This window comes from Aquarana catesbeiana, linkage group LG06 (genome assembly GCF_042186555.1).
Source record: "Aquarana catesbeiana isolate 2022-GZ linkage group LG06, ASM4218655v1, whole genome shotgun sequence".
In the NCBI taxonomy this organism is placed as follows: Eukaryota; Metazoa; Chordata; class Amphibia; order Anura; family Ranidae; genus Aquarana; species Aquarana catesbeiana.
This window is the reverse complement of record NC_133329.1, coordinates 253,448,540-253,469,494: the sequence shown is the minus strand read 5'-3', so window position 1 is coordinate 253,469,494 and position 20,955 is coordinate 253,448,540. Positions and strand designations below refer to the sequence as shown.

At 41.2% G+C, this 20,955-nt stretch overlaps 1 protein-coding gene across 1 annotated transcript in view; it reads right to left on the bottom strand.

Moving 5' to 3' along the window:
- Positions 1-327: 327 nt before the first annotated feature.
- COL5A2 (collagen type V alpha 2 chain) overlaps positions 328-20,955 on the bottom strand; it is a 300,803-nt gene continuing 280,175 nt past the window's right edge. The window contains exons 52-54 of the mRNA XM_073633213.1: positions 12,714-12,904; positions 10,635-10,874; positions 328-2,298 (exon numbers count right to left, since the gene is read on the bottom strand). Coding sequence (XP_073489314.1) covers positions 2,152-2,298; positions 10,635-10,874; positions 12,714-12,904 — 578 coding nt within the window. The 3' untranslated portion in view covers positions 328-2,151. The remainder of the gene's footprint in view (positions 2,299-10,634; positions 10,875-12,713; positions 12,905-20,955) is intronic.

Sequence of the window (20,955 nt, the reverse complement as noted above, 5' to 3'; positions counted from 1 at the left end):
AAATATAAGAGCAAGTTTTTAATGAATAGATTTGAAACGATACATGGTTAGCTTTTAGTCGTTTTGACTGCAATGTTTTGATTTTTGTTTTTTATTCTTTTAACCTATAATTCATCTAAAAGTATTGCTGTCTCTGTCCTGTGAAAACTATACAGAAGCATAAAGTACATTTAAGTGAAAAAGTTATTAAAAAAAAAAAAAAAAAAAACAATGATTAACACAATTAAAGCAAAGCTAATATTTATATATATATGTACACAGCATGCACTTAATAAAGAGTATGAAAAGCACACTAAAATGTATAAAATAATATCCTTTACGGGCAGCTGTCATTATTTTATTTATTCAGGATTTTACAAAAGAAATTTTTAGCACCATCAGACATTTTGTGGACTTTCCCCATTCTCTTTACAACAACAGCACAGCACCTTTTCATATGTAACAAGAAACAAATGTATTTTAAATGCATCCCAGCATCACGAGATGAGGTAGCTTATGCTATGAAACGTTTGATCCTTTTGTACCTGACATCTTGTTGTGGGTAAAAATAGAAAATATGATTCATAAACTGTACATAACAGTTTGTTTGCATTATGAATATAGTCCCTCATTATTTAAATCTATGTTTTAGAGTGATATGGTATGTGTACTTAAAAAACACATGAAAATAAAATAAAAACTTGCCTTTAAAACTTGTAAATAAATATTTCTATTTTTTTTTCATTCTGCACCACATTGAATATCATATGTTTATACATACTTATATAAAGTGAAAGTCATGGCAATATTTTTTCATCAACGCTTTGGCCCTATTTAATACACCTTACCTTTTATATTATTACCCTGCAGTCAACACTCATGCTATAACAGCCCCTAAATTTGAGTACCATTCTGAGGAACAGCTCTTATGTGCTGAAGTGGAGACAAGCAAGTAAATTGCAACAGTTTTGTCACTAACGGTGCCACCAATGCTCACGGGCAGATACGTTGGGCAAAAGCGACACTTCTGTGACATTAGCACCTTTCCCTCCACTAATAAAGGGTTATTGATAGCATAATACCATTCCCCCAGTTCCATGTCTATTATCAGGTTGAATTTCTGCAATGATCCCTATAGGGCTGCATATTTTAAAAAAGGGAGAAGACCAGCAGGAATGTGTGACCTGATTTTAGAGGAACATTTATTAGTACTTCTACTATTTCATTTTATAAGTGAAGATGCATTAATGGACATAGCAATTAGTTTCTCTAATGAATTTTATTCTGGTGCCTTGACTTTCACTTCAATGTCCTTGCATTACAGATAAACTATAACACAAAAAGAGATATCAAAAATTCATCAAGCTTTGTAACTCATTTTTACAGTATTTTGTACAACAATTTGGATTGAATGGTAAACTTATTACTAATCTGTCCATACCTAAAATGTGTAAAGTGATCAATTGCTGAAAATAGAAATAACCTTGTAGGTTTATGAAATCTTTCACAACCAGAAATGACAATAATAAATATTGACATCTAGTTTAAGTTCACATACTAAAACTATCCAGACACCTGCGCCAAACCAAACAATTCATCAAAATATGAACACTGTGAATGGTACAGATACAATGGAAACCCTGGGGAAGAATATTCAAAGGCAATGTGAATTTGGCAAATCGGGAAAGGACCCCAATACTGACATATGGCTTTTACCAAATATGTCAGTGTTTTAGCTTATTTACCATTAATTGCACAATTTAAAATATAAAGCTTGATGAACTGGATCCAAAGTAATACAATGGTGCCTTAAAACACATTTTTAGACATGGACAAGTCAAATCTGGAAATGTACCTTCACATGTCAAGATATTGGGCATGCATTGATGTAAACATTGGCTATACATTTCCCAATTAGATGCTGGATCACTCCTAAATATGAAAGAATAAACTGCAAATGAAAACTATAAAGAAACATTGGTCCTTTTACAGTATTTCTGCTCTTGAATTAAAAAAATGTAAAATAAATACTTGGTGGTAGGCCAGGCAATTAACAAAATGGCAATTCATGGAAACCTGTATGTACAGTGCTGGTGTGTTGCCAGCTATTATTTTCAAGAGTCTCAGGATAACGTCAGTCACCTAAAGTTTTTAGATTGTTCTGTTGGTGATTTACAAAAAGCAAACTGGCCCAATGTCTACTCCAAATTCTTGATCTGCTCCGCCAACATCCACAGGGGCAATATCGGTAATGGGTAGGCGTTTCACATTTTGTGTTCTGTATTCAAAGACAGTCTTGCCTACATTTCCACTGCGTTTCTACAATGTAAAAAAAGAACACAATGTGATTTCATTTCTTAACAGTTAATCAAAAACAAGTTTTATCACATATTAGTTATGGTATAAATACTAAAAATCACATTTATTTATTTTTCACTGTTTTGTGAAACCAAATCTCCCACAAGGCAGCCACAAATAAGGAGGTCTAAACATTAAGACTGGTCTTGAGAATCCTAAAAACAAAATTAAAATACATGTACCTGAAGTTTTTTAGCCAACAAAGAATCTGGACTTTTCTGCAGACTACACAGCAGATAAACAATAAAGATTTAGGACCCAATCTATCCCATCTTCGATTGGACAACAGAAGACTGCTGAAACAATGAAGTCATCACTGATTTTCCAGACAGTAAGCATATTCCCTATAAGCAACAAAATCTTAAATGTTTGACCTGCCTTCTTCCAGTCAGAGTTTAGCTCAGGAAATTATAGGAGCCTGAGATCAAATCAGCTTTGGCAGATTATATTTTTTTATGAGTGGGGTAGGGTTCTACCAGGTGTTTGTTGACATTTGTGCCCCTCTTTATTCATTCTGGTGACCATTTCCAGTAAAGGAAAATCTAAAATTTTGTATCACTGGATTTTGAGTCAAGGGCAAATCTTCCCCTAAAAACACTTGTTCCAGCGATAACTAAAAGTGGTATTCCCATATATCCCACATTTGAGGAACTATTCTCTTTTTCCTTTTGTGTCCTAAGAGAGGAAATTAAGTATACCTCCCCAATAGGGATGAGCTTCGTGTTTGAGTCGAACCCATGTTCAACTCGAACATCGTCTGTTCGCCCGTTTCCCGAATTGCAAACGATATGGGCCGTTTGCGCCAAATTCGAGTGGCGCGTCACGGCCCATAATTCACTGCGGCATCGCAGTGCATTGCTTGCTGATGATTGGCCAAGCATACACTATGACCCGCATGCTTGGCCAATCACAGCGCCGTCTGTAGAGTGAGCTGTAATTGGCTAAAGCCATGGTGGCTTTGGCCAATTATGGCTCAGGGGGTTTAGTACACGCCCCACACTATATAAGGCCGCCTGCACGGTGGCCCTGTGTAGTGTGTGTTCCGGCGTTGAGAGACAGAGACAGAGAGACAGTGTCATTTGATTTAAGTTAGATAGATTAGGCAGGACAGTCAGTCAGTTAGCTGCACTTACAGTGTATTGTGTATATATATGCATCCCAGGTGTTGTATATATATATGTACACTGTATTCAGTTTAGCTAGATCCGTTCCTGTTATTATCTTTCTACTGACAGGCAGGCTTGTATTGTTACAGTACAGTTACCTGAAGAAAATTGCTGGTGTTCTTCTGATCCTATTAGTACCACAGTCAGGCAGCTACACTATTTACAGTTAGTGTAGTTCATGCTTCTCACAGTGTTCAGCTAAAGCTACAAGTTAGTGTAGTGCACAGTATTCAGCTAAAGTGAGTTAGCAAGTTAGTGTAGTGCGACCTCTGCACAGTGTTCAGCTAAAGCTACAAGTTAGTGTAGTGCGTCCTCTGAACAGTGTTCAGCTAAAGCTACAAGTTAGTGTAGTGCACAGTGTTCAGCTAAAGCTACAAGTTAGTGTAGTGCGACCTCTGCACAGTGTTCAGCTAAAGCTACAAGTTAGGGTAGTGCGTCCTCCTCACAGTGTTCAGCTAAAGCTACAAGTTAGTGTAGTGCGGCCTCTGCACAGTGTTCAGCTAACGCTACAATTTAGTGAAGTGCGTTCTCTGAACAGTGTTCAGCTAAATCTACAAGTTAGTGTAGTGCACAGTGTTCAGCTAAAGCTACAAGTTAGTGTAGTGCGACCTCTGCACAGTGTTCAGCTAAAGCTACAAGTTAGTGTAGTGCATCCTCTGAACAGTGTTCAGCTAAAGCTACAAGTTAGTGTAGTGCGTCCTCTGAACAGTGTTCAGTTAAAGCTACAAGTTAGTGTAGTGCACAGTGTTCAGCTAAAGCTACAAGTTAGTGCAGTGCGTCCTCTTCACAGTGTTCAGCTAAAGCTACAAGTTAGTGTAGTGCGTCCTCCTCACAGTGTTCAGCTTAAGCTACAAGTTAGTGTAGTGCGTCCTCCTCATAGTGTTCAGCTAAAGCTACAAGTTAGTGTAGTGCGACCTCTGCACAGTGTTCAGCTAAAGCTACAAGTTAGTGTAGTGCGTCCTCCTCACAGTGTTCAGCTAAAGCTACAAGGCATCAGTGACTCCTTCCCTAGCCCCACCATGTCCTCCTGAGGAGTCCATTGAACTGTTTGACCACAGTGTTGGGTACATGCTCCAGGAGGATGCCCAACGTTTTGAAGGCTCTGATGATGATACTGAGCTAGATGAAGGCAGTAACGTGAGCATGGACATAGGGGGTGCCCAAGAAGGACAGCAATCTGGCATTCATGCTCCCCCTGCTGCAGCATTCTGCCAGGTTTGCTCCAGTGATGAGGAGGGAGGGGATGATGAGGTCACTGACTCAAAGTGGGTGCCTGATAGGAGAGAGGAGGAGGAGGCGGCACATCACCAACGAGGCAGGATGCCCTCCAGGGCCAGCCTAATGGCAGCACACTGACTGCATCACACCACAAAGCTCCGCATGTGCAGGGCGCTGCTGTCTCTGCGCATTATTCCAAAAATTCTTTGGTGTGGGCCTTTTTTGAGACGAGTGCATCAGATCGCACCGCTGCTATTTGCAACATATGTCTCAAGCATATCTCGCGTGGCCAAAACATCTCCCGCTTGGGCACCACATGCTTGACCAGACATATGTTGACCTGCCATGCAGTTCGTTGGCAAGCGTACCTAAAGACCCACACCAAAGAACAAAGAGGACCTCTCCTTGCTCCTCATCAGCTGAGATCTCCAACCCCACTATACCTTCAGTCCTTTCTGAGACCTGCACTGAGAGGAATGAAGGTGTAGAATTAGGTGTGTCACAGCCAAGTACTTGTGGGCAATCTGCTTTCAGTAGACTGACGTCAGATTGTACCAGGCAAAATTCCCTGCCCCAGCTGCTGCACCACCGAAAGAAGTTCGCTCCCAGCCATCCACATGCTCAGCAGTTGAATGCTAGCTTGGCAAAATTGCTAGCACTTCAACTGCTACCTTTTCAGTTGGTAGACTCTGCCCCCTTCCGTGAGTTTGTGGAATGTGCGGTTCCTCGGTGGCAGGTACCCAAACGCCACTTTTTCTCACGGAAGGCGATTCCGGCTCTCTACCGGGATGTGGAAGACAATGTCCATGCCTTGCTGGACAGGGTGGTCAGCGGTAAGGTGCATATTACCGTTGACTCATGGTCCAGCAGGCATGGATAGGAACGTTACCTAAGTTTCACAGCGCATTGGTTGACTCTGCTGGCAGCTGGGAAGGATGCAGGACAAGGTGCAGTAGTGTTGGAGGTTGTTACGCCACCATGCCTCCAAAATGCCAATTCTAATGATTCTGACACACCTCTCTCCTCCACCTCCTCCTCTTCTTCTTCCTCCATGGCCTCTTCCTTTGCTTTGTCCTCGGAACCAGCGGTGCTCCGTAGGCGTTCAAGGGGCTACGCAAGTATGCAGGCCAAAAGATGCCATGCGGTGCTTGAGCTGGTGTGCTTGGGGGACAGAAGCCACACTGGGGCAGAGGTTCTGTCAGCTCTGCAGGGGCAGGTTCGGAGGTGGTTGATGCCACGGAAACTTAAAGCAGGAATGGTGGTTTGCGACAATGGCACCAACCTCCTCTCTGCCCTCCGACAGGGACAAATGACCCATGTGCCCTGTTTGGCTCACGTCCTTAACTTGGTGGTGCAGCGGTTCTTGGGCAGGTACCTGGGCTTACAAGATGTCTTGAGGCAGGCCAGGAAAGTCTGTGTGTATTTCCACCAGTCATATAATGCCAGTGCTTGGCTGGCAGACCTCCAAAAGGATTTTAACCTGCCCAAGAACCTCCTAATCTGTGACATGCCCACCAGGTGGAACTCAACGTTGGCCATGCTGCAGCTGCTGCGCACACAGCAGAGGGCCATCAATGAGTACCTGTGCAACCATGGAACCAGGACAGGGTCAGGGGAGCTTGTTTTTTTTCCCCACGCCAGTGGGCCATGATCAGGGATGCATGCACTGTCCTGTCACCATTTAAGGAGGCCACGAGGATGGTGAGCAGTGACAGTGCATGCATCAGTGACACTGTCCCCATTGTCCACCTGTTGGAGCACACGCTGCGTGGAATAATGGATAGGGCACTTGAGGCAGAACAGAGGCAGGAAGAGGAGGACTCAGTCCCGCCACCAGTGCCTAAGTGCCTAAGGCCCAATTTTTCAGCCCCTCTTTAACAGGGATGTGTAATTACAATTTTTGATGCAATTCTTTGCAGCAGGGCTAGTTGTGAGGGGTTCCAGTGTTGTGGCACCAGCACCAGTGCCTAAGGCCCAATTTTTTGGCCCCTGTTTAACAGGGGCGTGTAATTACAATTTTTGATGCAATTCTTTGCAGCAGGGCTAGTTACTGCACTCCAACTAGAGTATCTGTGAGGGGTTGCAGTCTTGTGGCACCATCACCAGTGCCTAAGGCCCAATTTTTCTGCCCCTGTTCAACAGGGACATGTAGTTACAATTTTTGATCTAATATTTCACAGCAGTGCCAGTTTCTGCACCCAACAAGAGTAACTGTGAGGGGTTGCAGTGTTGTGGCACCATCACCAGTGCCTAAGGCCCAATTTTTCTGCTCCTGTTCAACAGGGACATGTAGTTACAATTCTTGATCTAATATTTCACAGTAGGGCCAGTTTCTGCGCCCAACAAAAGTAACTGTGAGGACTTACATTGTTGTGGCACCAGCACCACCAACACCACCACCAAAGGCCCAATTTTTCTGCCGCTGTTCAACAGGGGCATGTAATTACAATTCGTGATCTTATATTTCACAGCAGGGCCCTGTGAGGGCTTACAGTGTTGTGGCCACAACAACACCTAAGGCCCAAATTTCTGCTGAGTATATAAGGCAGGCCCCTTCTTTCAAACATTCAACTTACAAACAACTCCTACTTGCAAATGGAAGGAGACAATAGGAAGTGAGATGAAATCTACCCTTAGGAAGGGAAATTCTCTCCTATAAGAGTTAATATGGGAAAAACTTTTCTCCTTTACACTGATGCTTTATTACCAATCCTTGTTTCACTAAAAACCCCAAATTTTCAAAAAACATTTGTCATTGGGACAAAAAGTGAGGTGAAATCTTCTGAAGAGGAGCACAGACAGCAAAACAAATGTCACAGGGGTGATAACCCTTCCCTAGGTTTTCCAAAAAGCTTAAAATAGATTTTTTGTCTGGAGCTAAACACGTTAAAATTGTACCAGTTCAAAATTACAAACAGATTCTACTTAACAACAAACCTACAGTCCCTGTCTTGTTTGCACCGCCTGTATACTGCTGTTCAGAGTATATAGGGCCTGGGGGCCCCACACCTTTCCTTTTTTAATTTGGGTGCAGGGTTCCCCTTAATATCCATACAAGACCCAAAGGGCCTGGTAATGGACTGTTGGGGTACCCATGCCGTTTGTCTCACTGATTTTCATCCATATTGCCAGGACCCGACATTACATTAAAGCCGCAAGCAGTTTTAAATGACTTTTTTACCTTTAAAAATTACATTCTGTGCAGGGACTGTTCTAAGCACGGGAAACACGTGCCACTTTACAGGCATACTATAGACACCCCCCAGGTACGATATTTAAAGGAATATTTCACTTTTTTTTTTTTTTCTACTTTAACCATCATTAAAATCACTGCTCCCGAAAAAACAGACGTTTTTAAAAGTTTTTTTGCATTGATACATGTCCCCCGGGGAAGGACCTGGGTCTCCAAACCCTTTTTAGGACAATACCATGCAAATTAGCCTTTAAAGTGAGCACTTTTGATTTAGAACGTTCGAGTCCCATAGATGTCAATGGGGGTCTAACGTTTGCGCAAATTTTCGGTCCGTTCGCAGGTTCTGGTGCGAACCGAACCGGGGGGGGGGGATGTTCAGCTCATCCCTACTCCCCAATAGAACACAGAGCAAAAAAAAAGTAAAAAACACTCCAAAGCAGTTGATTAATACTCCCCTGCCTCTAAACTCCTCTAAAGTACTATGTGTGCATTAGCAGGGGCAAAAAAAAAATTAAATGTCTGTAAAATAGGTGTTCATTAATCTGAATGTATTATAGAATCAAAATGGAACTAAGTTAAAGTGATTGTAAAGTCTCATTTTTTTTTCTATGAAAATAACAAACATGTCACACTTGCTTCCTCTGTGCAGTGGATTTACACAGAGCAGCCCAGATCTTTCTCTTCTCGTGCCTCTTCTGTCCTCCTGGCCCCTCCCTTCTACTGAGTGCCCCCACAGCAAGCAGATTGCTATGGGGGGCACCCAAGCTGAGCTGCAGCACCATGTGTCTATTCAGAAATGGAGCTGCCCTGCCCCCTCTCTCTCCTGATTGACTAACTGACTTTGACTGCAGCGAAAGCCAATGGCTGCTGCTAACAAAGCAAACAGAATATTGACATGCATTAATAAGGGGGTTAACTCAAGAGATAAAGCGATAATTATCCAGCTCTACAAGGCTTTGGTCCGGCCTCACCTGGAGTATGCTGTCTAGTTCTGGGCACCAGTCCTCAGGAAGGATGTACTGGAAATGGAGCAAGCGCAGAGAAGCACTACAAAGCTAATAAAGGGACTGGAGAATATTAGTTATGAAGAAAGGTTGCAAGCACTGAACTTATTCTCTCTGGAGAAGAGACGCTTGAGAGGGAATATGATTTCAATTTACAAATAACATATTGGTGACTAGGGATGAGCCCCCCCCCCCCCGTTTCGGTTTGCACCAGAACTTGGGAACAGACAAAAAAATGACAAGAACGTGAAAAATCTAAAGTGCTAATTTTAAAGGCATATGTGCAAGTTATTGCCATAAAAAGCATTTGGGGACCCAGATCCTGCCCCAGGGGACATGTATCAATGGAAAAAAAGTTTTTAAAACGGTTGTTTTTTCAAGAGCAGTGATTTTAAGAATGCTTAAAGTGAAATAATAAAAATTAAATATTCATTTAAATATCATGCTTGGGAGCTTCCCTTAGTCTGCCTGTAAAGTAGTGCATTTTTCCCATTTTTAGAAAAGTACCACAGCAAAATGACATTTCTAAAGGAAAAAATGTCATTTAAAATTGCTCACAGCTGGTCCTGGCAGCATACATAAAAAATCAATGAAAAAAACAGCGTGGGTTTCCTCCCCCTCAGTTTATACCAGGCCCTTCGGGTCTGGTATGGATATTAAGGTGAACTCCACGCCAATTTTTTTTAAAAAAATAGCGTGGGGGGCCCCCCAAAATCCATACCAATCCCAAAGCCCTCGTATAGAAGGGGGAAACCCATGTCATTTTTTTCTTAATTCTATCATAGTGTCAGAACACGGTAACCCCTCACAGTTACTCTCAATCTCTCTATCTCTGTCCACTATACCAGTGGTCATCAACCCTGTCCTCAGGGCCCACTAACAGGCCAGGTTTGCAAGATAACTGAAATACATCACAGGTGATATTATTTGCTGCTCTGTGATTGCAGTATTCTAGTCTGCACCTCCCCAAGGTAATACATAAAACCTGGCCTGTTAGTGGGCCCTGAGGACAGAGTTGATGACCACTGCACTTTAATACATTATACGGGTGCTGTGTAAGAACGGGTGAACACCCGTTGTTCGAGTCGAATTCGAAGCTCATCCCTACTGGTGACCCTACAATAAGGATAGAACTTTTCTGCGGAAGGGAGTTTTATAAGATACGTGGCCACTCATTAAAATGAGAAGAAAAGAGGTTTAACCTTAAACTGCTTAGAGGGTTCTTTACTGTAAGAGTGGCAAGGATGCTGAATTCCCTTCCACAGGTGGTGGTTTCAGCGGGGAGCATCAATAGTTTCAAAAAACTATTCGATAAGCACCTGAACGACCGCAACATACAGGAATATATAATGTAATACTGACATATAATCACACACATAGGTTGGACTTGATGGACTTGTGTCTTTTTTCAACCTCACCTACTATGTAACTATATGAGATTAACAGTGAAAGGATGCAAGAAATATAAAGCTAAGAGCAGACAAATTAAAAATGTTGTTTAAGGCCTTATGCACACTGGACATAGAAAAACACCATTTTCAATATTGTTTGGCTTTTTTTTCTGCTTCTAAACGCTCCTCTATTCTAGCTTATGTATCCTTGCACACATAGGCGTTCAAAAGCATTTAGAAGCAGGAACATTTGCTGATGCATAGGCAATTACATTTTTTCATTAAAATTTTGTATTTACAATATTTTTTTTTAATATTCACTTACCGAACAAGTGTCTTCCAAAACTGTGTATCTGAAACGGCTGTTCCCTTCTGCTCTAATATCAAGATCATTTGCACCTTTAAGAATAACAGCTTTCTTTAGATTCTGATTTTTCTCATCCAAATATCCAATTGCATTTTTACAATAATAAGTAATATTTTGTGAAGCCTCTTTTGACAAAAGACGCAAAAAAGTCATTTGCGTGACAGCGGTATTTGGGGAATCACTTTCTCCATAGACGAACTGAAACGAAAAAAAAAAAACAAATCACCCCTAACTTTAAAGAAATTACACCTAGAATTTTAAAGTATACTTTGTTTTGGAAAGAAAATGGAAAGTAGTAAGACACTGTATTTTTTTAATTGAAGGTATTTTATAAAGCTAACAGTAAGCCCCTCTTCCTATGCCAGCTAAACCAAACCTCCTGCTCCACTATATTAAAGCACAATGCTAGACAAAGATCTAACCTCAGAATTTCAATGATATTTATTACATAAATGTCCTTAGTACTTTTTAAAGCTTCCAAAAAACCAACGTAATAGTACTTGCTTATCTAATAGGTAACTATTGACTGAACTCCAGCTAAATAGCTAAATGCATAGGTGAAATACAGATAAGTATGTTGTTGTACCTGCCAAAGGATTTCTAATTCTAACTATTCAGTTCTGAGATTCACACAGCAATGCCATACAGCACAGCCCTGTCTGACAGAGCAGAAGACCTGATTTTTTTCTACTGCAGTTCAGTAATGCTTAGGTCTTATCACTACTTTGACTCTGTTGTGGGTGGGGCCAGGAACATGGTACCCAGCTGAGGAAGCAGCACACACAGAGTCCAGGAAAGGTTTCAACAGTTGTAATAATAAGATTGCAGGGTTTAAAGGGTAATAAGAAAGCTGGTAGTTTACAGTCACTAGCACTAGTTTTGCAAAAGATGCAAAAAAGTTTTGGTTACAGGTATAGGAACACTTGCGGTAACAGGCACAGTCTCACTCCAGCCATTAGGTCAGTAACTCTTGCAGTAACTGGTATGATTGCCGCTCCACACAGGCACAGCGCAGTTCCCAGCTGGGAATACACAGGCACGAGGAGGCAATGTGAATAGGCCGGCTGGTACTGGGAGGTTGCAGGCCTGGAACACAGATATACATCTGTATGTCTTCAGCATAGTAAGCACAACACAGGCACAGGCCCACAAAACCACAATGGCATCTGTTAGAGGGACAGAATGTGAACACAGGTAGCAGCACTGACAAGTTGTGATGGTTATATTAGAGACAAGATGTAATATGGAGCAAGCAGCTGTACCCCCTACTCTGACCCTCCTCACAAAGGAACCTCACCCTAGGCTAAAGCAGTGTCTCTGATTAGCAGGGTGCCTCTCCCTACTCTATCTGCATGCAAATGCTCACCAAAGGCAGAGGGGTACTGATATTTATTAGCATTTTATCCAATCAATGTGGCTGCTGAAGGTCACTGAGGATGGCAGCATCCAATCTTGCAGCCGTGTCCCCTGCGATACCTAAGGCGGCTGCAAGGGTACTCTACTCCATCCCTAAGGTGGCAAGGCACCACCTGCTTTGTGGAGTAGGAACTACACCTGCCAACACAACAACTGGACAGTGAAAAGAGAAGCAGCAAACTGGTGAGCTTATCTCCCTGGTACTCTCCTTTTTTCTTGTACCAGCATGCTCCTTCCAGTGCAGAGCAGCGAATTAGGCCTTGGGGCTGCTTATCCTTCCCCCATCAAAGATCTGTTGCACAGGGATTGCCAGAGGCTAAAACAAACTCAAAATCAGGTACTTACATTGCTTGATTTTAAAACATTTATTTAAGGGAATATTATTGAATGCAGAGCTGCAAAACATGGTATCCTTTAAATCTGCCTGGCCACAGTGCAGTCATTTTAACAATTGTATACATATTAAAACTAAACATACCATAGTATTTTCACATATTTTAGAAGTCATCGTTATTAGGTAATACAGATTACGTTAGGATTGCTTCAGTTTCTAATTTTTAAAAGATATGTATTACTAGGATTGTTATTAATGTAACAATAAAATATCACTAAACAACTTACCTGTGCTCCTTTATTCATATCCACACCATACCATATGGGCTTGAAATTATCTCCCCCTTTACCAGTCCACCAGGTCTTAATAGGTATTTTGGCAGGATTTGCTGATATACAAGTCTCCCCTGTTTCCATATTACAATAAACCTTGATGGCATCTTCAGAGCAGCCTTGGTTTGGATCTATCCAGTACTCTCCTGGGAGCAAGCAAATTGAAATATATGAATATAACAAATACAGTTAATAAAATTGTGAGATTTCAAGATAGTTAAATATGTGTAGATACATCTTTATATCGATAAATAATATGTAAAGAATAACTCAATATACCCTTCTGCGTTATGAACAAAAAATAATATTAATAAAAAAAATATATATACTGCACCCCCCAAAATGTGTGAACGTGACACAACTACTGTATGTGCAGTATATAACCAACCTACATAGTGAATAACAAATACACAAAATATGGCGCTAAAAACAAATAGTTAATAAATAAATCAGTGCTGACATAATCCACTATTCAAATGAAAGTGCATATCAAAATGACAAAAGACACAACCGTGAAAAAATGAATTAAAAAATTTAACAGTAATAAAAGTAAGTAAGTAATAAAACGTCCAATGGAGTGTTGTCTAAAAGTTCCATAGATCTGTGGGGTTGATTTACTTAAACCGGAGAGTGCAAAATTTGGTGCAGCTGTGCATGGTAGCAAATCAGCTTCTAACTTCAGCTTATTCAATTAAGCTTTGACAAAAAAAAACCTGGAAGAAGCTGATTGGTTTCTTTTTTATTATTTATTTTGATTATATCCACATACAAAAGGACGAATTCTGTATATTTCAACATGCTTAAATTTCGTGTATACATTTTACAACCCCTCCATGAATCCCCGCCCCCAGCTCCTCAATCCCTCCCCATCCTCTTCCCTCACTTCCCCATCAATCACCTGTCTGATTTTTCTCTCTCTTTCTCCCATTTCTCCCTATTCACCCAATCTTATGCTCCTCCACAATATCTCACGACTTCCAGTCTTTCCATCTATTTATCATTCCCTTTATTCCCTCCTCTCCGCAATGTCTCAAGTATTCCGTGTTACATGTCTCTTCTACCCTTGCTAGCCAATCCTTTATTGTGGGGCTTTCTGTTTCTTGCCAATGTCTTGGTATCTGACTTTTGGCTGCATTGATCAGATGAGGTATCACAGATTCTTTATATTGTTTTGGTGATCTTTCTGTCCCGTGAAACAAGCTCCTCCAAGGTTCTTCTGGTATTTCTCTGTTGGTGATTTCTTTTATTAGCTGTAAAAACTCTCTCCAATAGCTTTTTATTTTTTGGCAATCCCATCAAATGTGTGCCATTATTCCCAATACTTTACATCCCCGCCAACAATGAGGTGATTTCCCTATTTGATATTTACTTATTTTGTCTGGGGTTATATACCACCTTGTAAGGCATTTGTAGTTCATCTCATCTGTGTTGGTGTCTACTGCAAGGCTATGTACCAGTCTCAATATTTTTCCTAGTTTTTGTTTATTCCCTCATGCTCCCAATTCTTTTTCCCATTTTTTTATGTATGGCAGAACCTCCAGTTCTTCCATCTCCATCAGAATTTTATAAATCTGCGCTATTCCATTTTTTATATTTGTTGCCATACTCAGCCGCTCCAGCGGCCTTAGGTCTTCCGCTGATCTTAATGGTTGTGGCAAAGTTGTGACAAAGTGTCATTCCGCCATTCATTAATCACCAACAAATCTGTCTTGTGTTTTAATCCTTGAATTGTGCATATTTTCCTCTTTTCTGTTATATCCTTTAATTGTGCATTTTCATTTTTTATCCAAGCTCCATCTAATTTCGCTTTTCCCGGTGTGAAAAAATTTGTTTCTTTTAGTGGTGTTAATGGAGAGTTGTATTTCCATTTGCCTTGTTTATGTATTAGATCCCAAATTCTAAGTACATTTTGTGTCATTGCATGTGTATTCTCACCCAGTGCTCTATATTGAGGTGGAATCGAAATGATTCTACCCAACCGTGTATCACTCATTGTGTTCTCATTTTGTACCCATCTTTTTTCATCTTTTTCCCTTGTCCACTCCATTACTCATGAGATTAACACAGCATTATAATATTTTTTAAAATCTGGTACCTTTAGCCCACCTTGCATTTTATCTCTCCTTATAGGTTTCCTATTCTGCCATATGAACTTAGTTATTATGTTTTTAATGTTTTAAAGTATGTCTGGGGTAGGAAAATAGGCAACATTTGGAATTTCTACATAATTTTTGGTACTATTACCATCTTTATGGTATTTATTCATGCTATCCATGAGAGGTACGTGCTATTTTTCTTATTTCCATTTTTATTTAGTTTAGTAATGGGATATAATTTACCTGGTATATTTTCCCTAAGGATGGTATTATTCTTATGCCTAAATATTTTAATTCTGTCTTCCATGTAAATTTAAATTCTTGCTGTAAGCACCCTTCTTCCTGTTTATTTACGTTTATGTTTAAGATCTCTGATTTAGAAAGACTTTTTAAAATTTTATATTTCTCCATAGTGTTTCGTAGTCTTCATTAAGTTGGGCATTGTAATCCTAGGGTTAGAGATATAGAGTAATACATCATCAGCGTAACCTGCTATTTTATGTTCCTCCTCTCCTATCTTAATCCCTCCTATGTCTGGGTTGTTCCTTATTGTTATTATATATGAACATAGTTTAGGTAATAGATTTTGTCGTGAAGCCGTCCAGGCCTGGACTTTTTCCTGATGCCGAATTTTTAAAGGCTGTTAATCTCGTCCTCTGTTATGGGTTCTTCTAAGGTAGATAACTTGTTCTCAGTTACTTGGGGTAATCTTGCATTTTTTAAAAACTTTTATCTTTTCCAGTCTTCCTATTTCTTATTGACCCTTTTGTTTTATAGAGTATAATGACCAGTAATAATTCTGGAACACTTTTGCTAATGCTGCTGTTGAAAATACCATCCCCCAAGTTCTTTTCTTTATTTTTTCTATATAGTTTAATGTTTTTTTCTTTTTCAATTTTTTTCAATATTCTTGCCAGGTTGTTTCCCCATACATATCTCTCTTTTGCGATTCTGTTGAAGTTCCTTCTCATCTCCTGGTCCAATAGGTCTTTTAGTTCATTCCTTTTTATTACTAATGCCTGGAGCCACTCCCCTTCTCCTTTTTTATGCCCCTGCTCTAACGCATGGATTTCTTTTATTAATACTTCCATTTTTTTCCCTTTTTTTTTTTCTTGATCCTATCTCTAACAGTATGCCTCTAATATAGGTTTTATGGGCCTCCCAAAGGGTAGCCTCCGTTATCTCCTTTGTATCCTTTATTTTAAAATATTGTTCTATTTCCTCTTTTATTTTATTTTCCTCTTCTATACCCTGTATTAGTTCTTTGTTTAATCTCCATGAATTTATTTGTCTTTGGGCACCTGGTATCTTCATTTCCATACTAACTGGGGAATGTTCTGACAACTTAGTCATCAATTCCAGTAACCTGTATTCGACCATCATGTAGTCGATCCTTGAGTACGTCGCGTGCACAGGGGAGTACAACGTATAATCCTGCATCTTAGGATGCTGCACTCTCCATATATCCAGCAATTGACATTGATACAATTTCTTTTTTACTATTTTCAACTGTCAACTGTTCCTAGTCCTCTGTGCCCACGACGTACTGTCAATTCCTGGTTCCAAGCAAAAATTTTGATCTCCTGTCATAATCACACTTCCATTAACTTCCCCATGACCTGTTTCAGATAATTTGTTGGGTTGGGGCAATAGATGTTTGGCAGGGAACCTCCAATATGAACCGCACTCCTCTGGCCACCCCAATGGCTATCCCATTTGCTCTTCTTGTTGTTGTAGAATCCCCATAAGCCCATAAAAAAATGTTTCATAATCTCTCAAACAGCTTTACATTGGCATCATGGGAGATATGCATTTCCTGAAGGAACACTACACCAGCTTTGTACTGTTTAACCTCCTTTAAGATTTTATGCCTCTTTGCTGGCGTGTTAAGTCCACAAACATTATATGATATGAATTTTATTGATGTCATCTTTAATCACAGTGATCTCTTTCTAATCTGATTGGGAGAAAAGGAAAAATGTGATTATATTTCACTTAGATAGGGATCTCTGGGACCCTCCCCCTCCCTCCTCTCCCCCTTCCCTTCCTCCTACCTCCCCCACCCTCCCACCAGGCCCCCCTCTCTCCCAGCACCCCCCTTTTGTCCCCTTTCTGGCCCTCGAGCCATAGGTGGAATCATTCCGTTTCCACTGATGATTCTCTTATCCTGAGGGGAGACTCTGACCATACCCCTCCATCCCCCCAATCCACAGAGAGAAAAAAAGGGTGGGGGTGGGCCGGGAGTGTGTCAGTGATCCAGGTGTCCTGACTCTCTGTCCCTCCTAATCCCACTGTTGCTGGTTCCCCCCTCCGCTTCTACTCCCCCTTATACTCCCCTCTCTGTTTATACATTTTCCACTTCTCTCTTCTGTTTCTGCTCTATCTACTTAAACTCTGTCTATCTGATCCCACTGTATATAAATCACTTTTCAGTCTCTAGGATAATTCTTAAACTTTTTTTTTTAAGTCTTCCCAGCGACTCTGTGATTTTTGCCACAGTTCGTCTTCCTTCTGTGTTGATCTTTCTTCTTCTACTTATCCTGGGATAACCGTAATTTTTAAGTCCAGTTTATTGAAAAAATCTTGTAGAGCTTTTGGGAACCTTAATCTTATTGATCTTCCATCCTTTTGACCTATTAAACATGCTGAAAAACCCCAACTGTACTAATGTTCTTTATTCGCATTTGTTCGAGTAAGGCCCCTTTCATACTGTCGGACCGTTCAGGGCAGCCTGTCAGTTGTGACGGCGAACCTGAACGGGCGCTCCATGCTAGTCTATGGAGCGACGGATGTCAGCGGTGACATGTCCGCTGACATCCAGCCCAATCCGATCCGCTAAAATCAGATGGATGGCCCTACTTTCGCATCCGTCCCTGGCGGATGAAAAAATCTTGTAGAGCTTTTGGGAACCTTAATCTTATTGATCTTCCATCCTTTTGACCTATTAAACATGCTGAAAAACCCCAACTGTACTAATGTTCTTTATTCGCATTTGTTCGAGTAAGGCCCCTTTCATACTGTCGGACCATTCAGGGCAGCCTGTCAGTTGTGACGGCGAACCTGAACGGGCGCTCCATGCTAGTCTATGGAGCGACGGATGTCAGCGGTGACATGTCCGCTGACATCCAGCCCAATCCGATCCGCTAAAATCAGATGGATGGCCCTACTTTCGCATCCGTCCCTGGCGGATCGGATTGGGTGAGATCTGATGAAAACGGACATGCTGTCCATTTTTGTCCAATCTCTTCATAACAACCAGCGGCGCTCAGTGAGCAGAGAGGGACCTGTCATCCGCCGACTTGGTAGCTTCAAAATCAGCCAATAAAGCACGGACAAACAGGAGGAGTTATACAAATCTCAACCAATGAATAATGACTAGGGCAGTGTATGGGCGTGTAGCGGAGATCAATGGAGAGATCTCCCGCTGAACTGGCGGACAGAGGCAGACTCCGTGGCAGCGGATCCACCTCGTGAGAATGAAGCCTTAAGGTCTGAGAAGTCTTTGCCTGACCAGCGTTTCTGGTGCTAGGTCTGTAAAAACTTGTATATCTACTCCCTCATATTTTAATGGTGTTTGTCCTCTCATTTTCAAATTTGTGCTTTTTCTTCATACCGTTGGAATCTCACTATAACGTCTCTGGGTAGATCTGCTGATATATTCTGAGGTTTTCCTTTCCTATGAACTCTTTCTATCTTGAGGCTGTCCTCCGCCATATTGCCCACGAGAGAGTTAAAGATTTTGTTTATTGTTTTTCTTAGATCTTCTCCTCTTTCTTCTGGAAGAGCATGGACCCTTAAATTTTTCCTTCTATTTTGGTTCTCCTGATCTTCTACCGTAATTTATATAGTATTCTCCTCTACTCTAATTGCATATCTTAAACTTGTTCTTTTAGTTTTATTACTTCTTGAGCTTGATTATCCGTTTTTTCTTCTGTCTCCTCTACCTGTGCCAACAACTGATCTAGATCAACCCGTAATGTGGAAATTTCTGTTTTAATAGAGATCTAGTCGTATGAACATATCTGTCATTTGGACTCCCGTCCTTTGTCAAATATTTTCTAATCGTAACTGTATTTGGAGTTTTTATCCTTGTTATTTTTCATTTCTCCAGGTTGTTTTTTCAACTTGATGTACCTTTCACACTTTCCTGAAAACTGTATAATTATATGCTCTCAGCTTTTTAACAGAGAGTTATAACCCTGTACATATAGTGATTCGTGGAACCCTTCTTTACTCCCGGCCCTATTTTAATCCGACTAATAGTCGCTTGTCGCACAGTTCCGTAGGAGGTATATCATTTTGTTCAGGGAATACCTTTCTCTAGACCCTTCTTAGGTAATTCTTAGGGTATTCATACACATTTGCAACTATCGCCCATAAGCAGTTTCATAGGTAGTTCATCTGCAGTTTCGTCCACAATCTATGCATAACTTCATATGTGATTCATAAACTGCTTCTTAAAGTTGAGTTCCACCCAAAAATGGAACTTCCACTTTTTGGATTCCTCCCCCCCTCCAGTGTCACATTTGGCACCTTTCAGGGGGGAGGAGGGAGCAGATACCTGTCTAATACAGGTATTTGCTCCCACTTCCTGGCATAGATCACCTTGGCGCTTGCGGTGATCTATGCCACTTCTGGCACCTACCCCATCCTCCCCCGCTGTATTCTGAGAGACACACAGGTCCCAGAACACAGCAGGGACCTGAGAGGATGTGCAGCGCATGCGCAGTAGGAAGCCAGGAAGTGAAGCCACACGGCTTCACTTCCTTATTCCCTTACCGAGGATGGCAGTGGCAGCAGCTGAGAGCCGAAGGACGGATTGGCTTCGGCTGCCGACATCGCGGGCGCTCCGGACAGGTCAGTGTCCATATAGTAAAAGTCAGCAGCTGCAGTATTTGTAGCTGCTAGCTTTTAATATTTTTTTTTCAGCGAACCCCCGTTTAACTGTTCAAATATTATTTTAAACGAATGCAAAGCCACTATTACCACAGTTCAATAAGGAGTATATAGGACTATTCAGAAAATACCTTATTCCCAACCGATCCTAGACCATTTATAGACAGATCATCAACTATTTTCATTGACAGTGCATGAATATGGTTTATTTCATGGGTGGTTCATGGGCAGTTTTATAGGCAGTTTGTAAGCAGTTTCACACAGAACTCATATATTCATATAGCGTTTCACCTGCCGATCATGTGCAGATTCCTGCTAAATTCCTATGTTATTTTTATATGTGATTCGTATGCAATTCCTAAACAGTTTCACAGGCAGTTCATATACTAATTTTCTTAAGTACTTCAAAGACAATTTCATAAGCAGGTCAAAGGCATTTTCACAACAGATCTAAGCTGTTTCAAAGGCAGTTCGTTCCTGAGTAAAGCATTCAATTTGTCACTTTAGGTGTAAGTTATCACTCACCCTTCTTCTCCACTTACTTCCTTCTTTCCAGCTTCTCGAGACACTATGCATCTGTAGGATGTCACTGCCTCTCCTCTCCCCCCTCCAAAATCTTCAGTGAGAGGGGTAGAGGGTTTAGATGAACTGTGAGGTGCGGGATGAAAAAGGGGAAAAAGAAGGAGCACAGCACAGAGCAGAAGCACCAATAAATGCCATTCAGGGGTGCAAGGCTGTGTATACTTTAGGCTGTTTGACTTATCCTCTGGGCTTCTGGGGTTCCCCCACCCTCCTCAGATTCCACGTCTATCGCGGTACAGCACTCACTGCTCACTCCTTCTCTCCCACTTTCACTAACCTGCAGGCGGCTCTGTTACATTTCAGGGCATTGCCACGGCACTTCGCTTTTTCTCTTCCCCTGACTGCTCCTCCTCCTCCTCCGTTGCCACAACAGCCTGCGTGAGCCTCAGTGTTTTTTGTCACCGCTCCACTCTGCTCTCCTCTACTTACTCGGTTCCTGGAATGCTGATAGAAAGATCTGAGGTATCCTTCTACCAGGTCATCTCTTCATATGAATCCCAGGCTCAACTCCCTTTTTTGCACTCTCCAGTTTTCATAAATCAACCCCACAGATCTGTGAAACGTTTAGTCAACACTCCATTGGACTTTGTATTACTTTGGATATTTGTTGAATTTGTTTAATT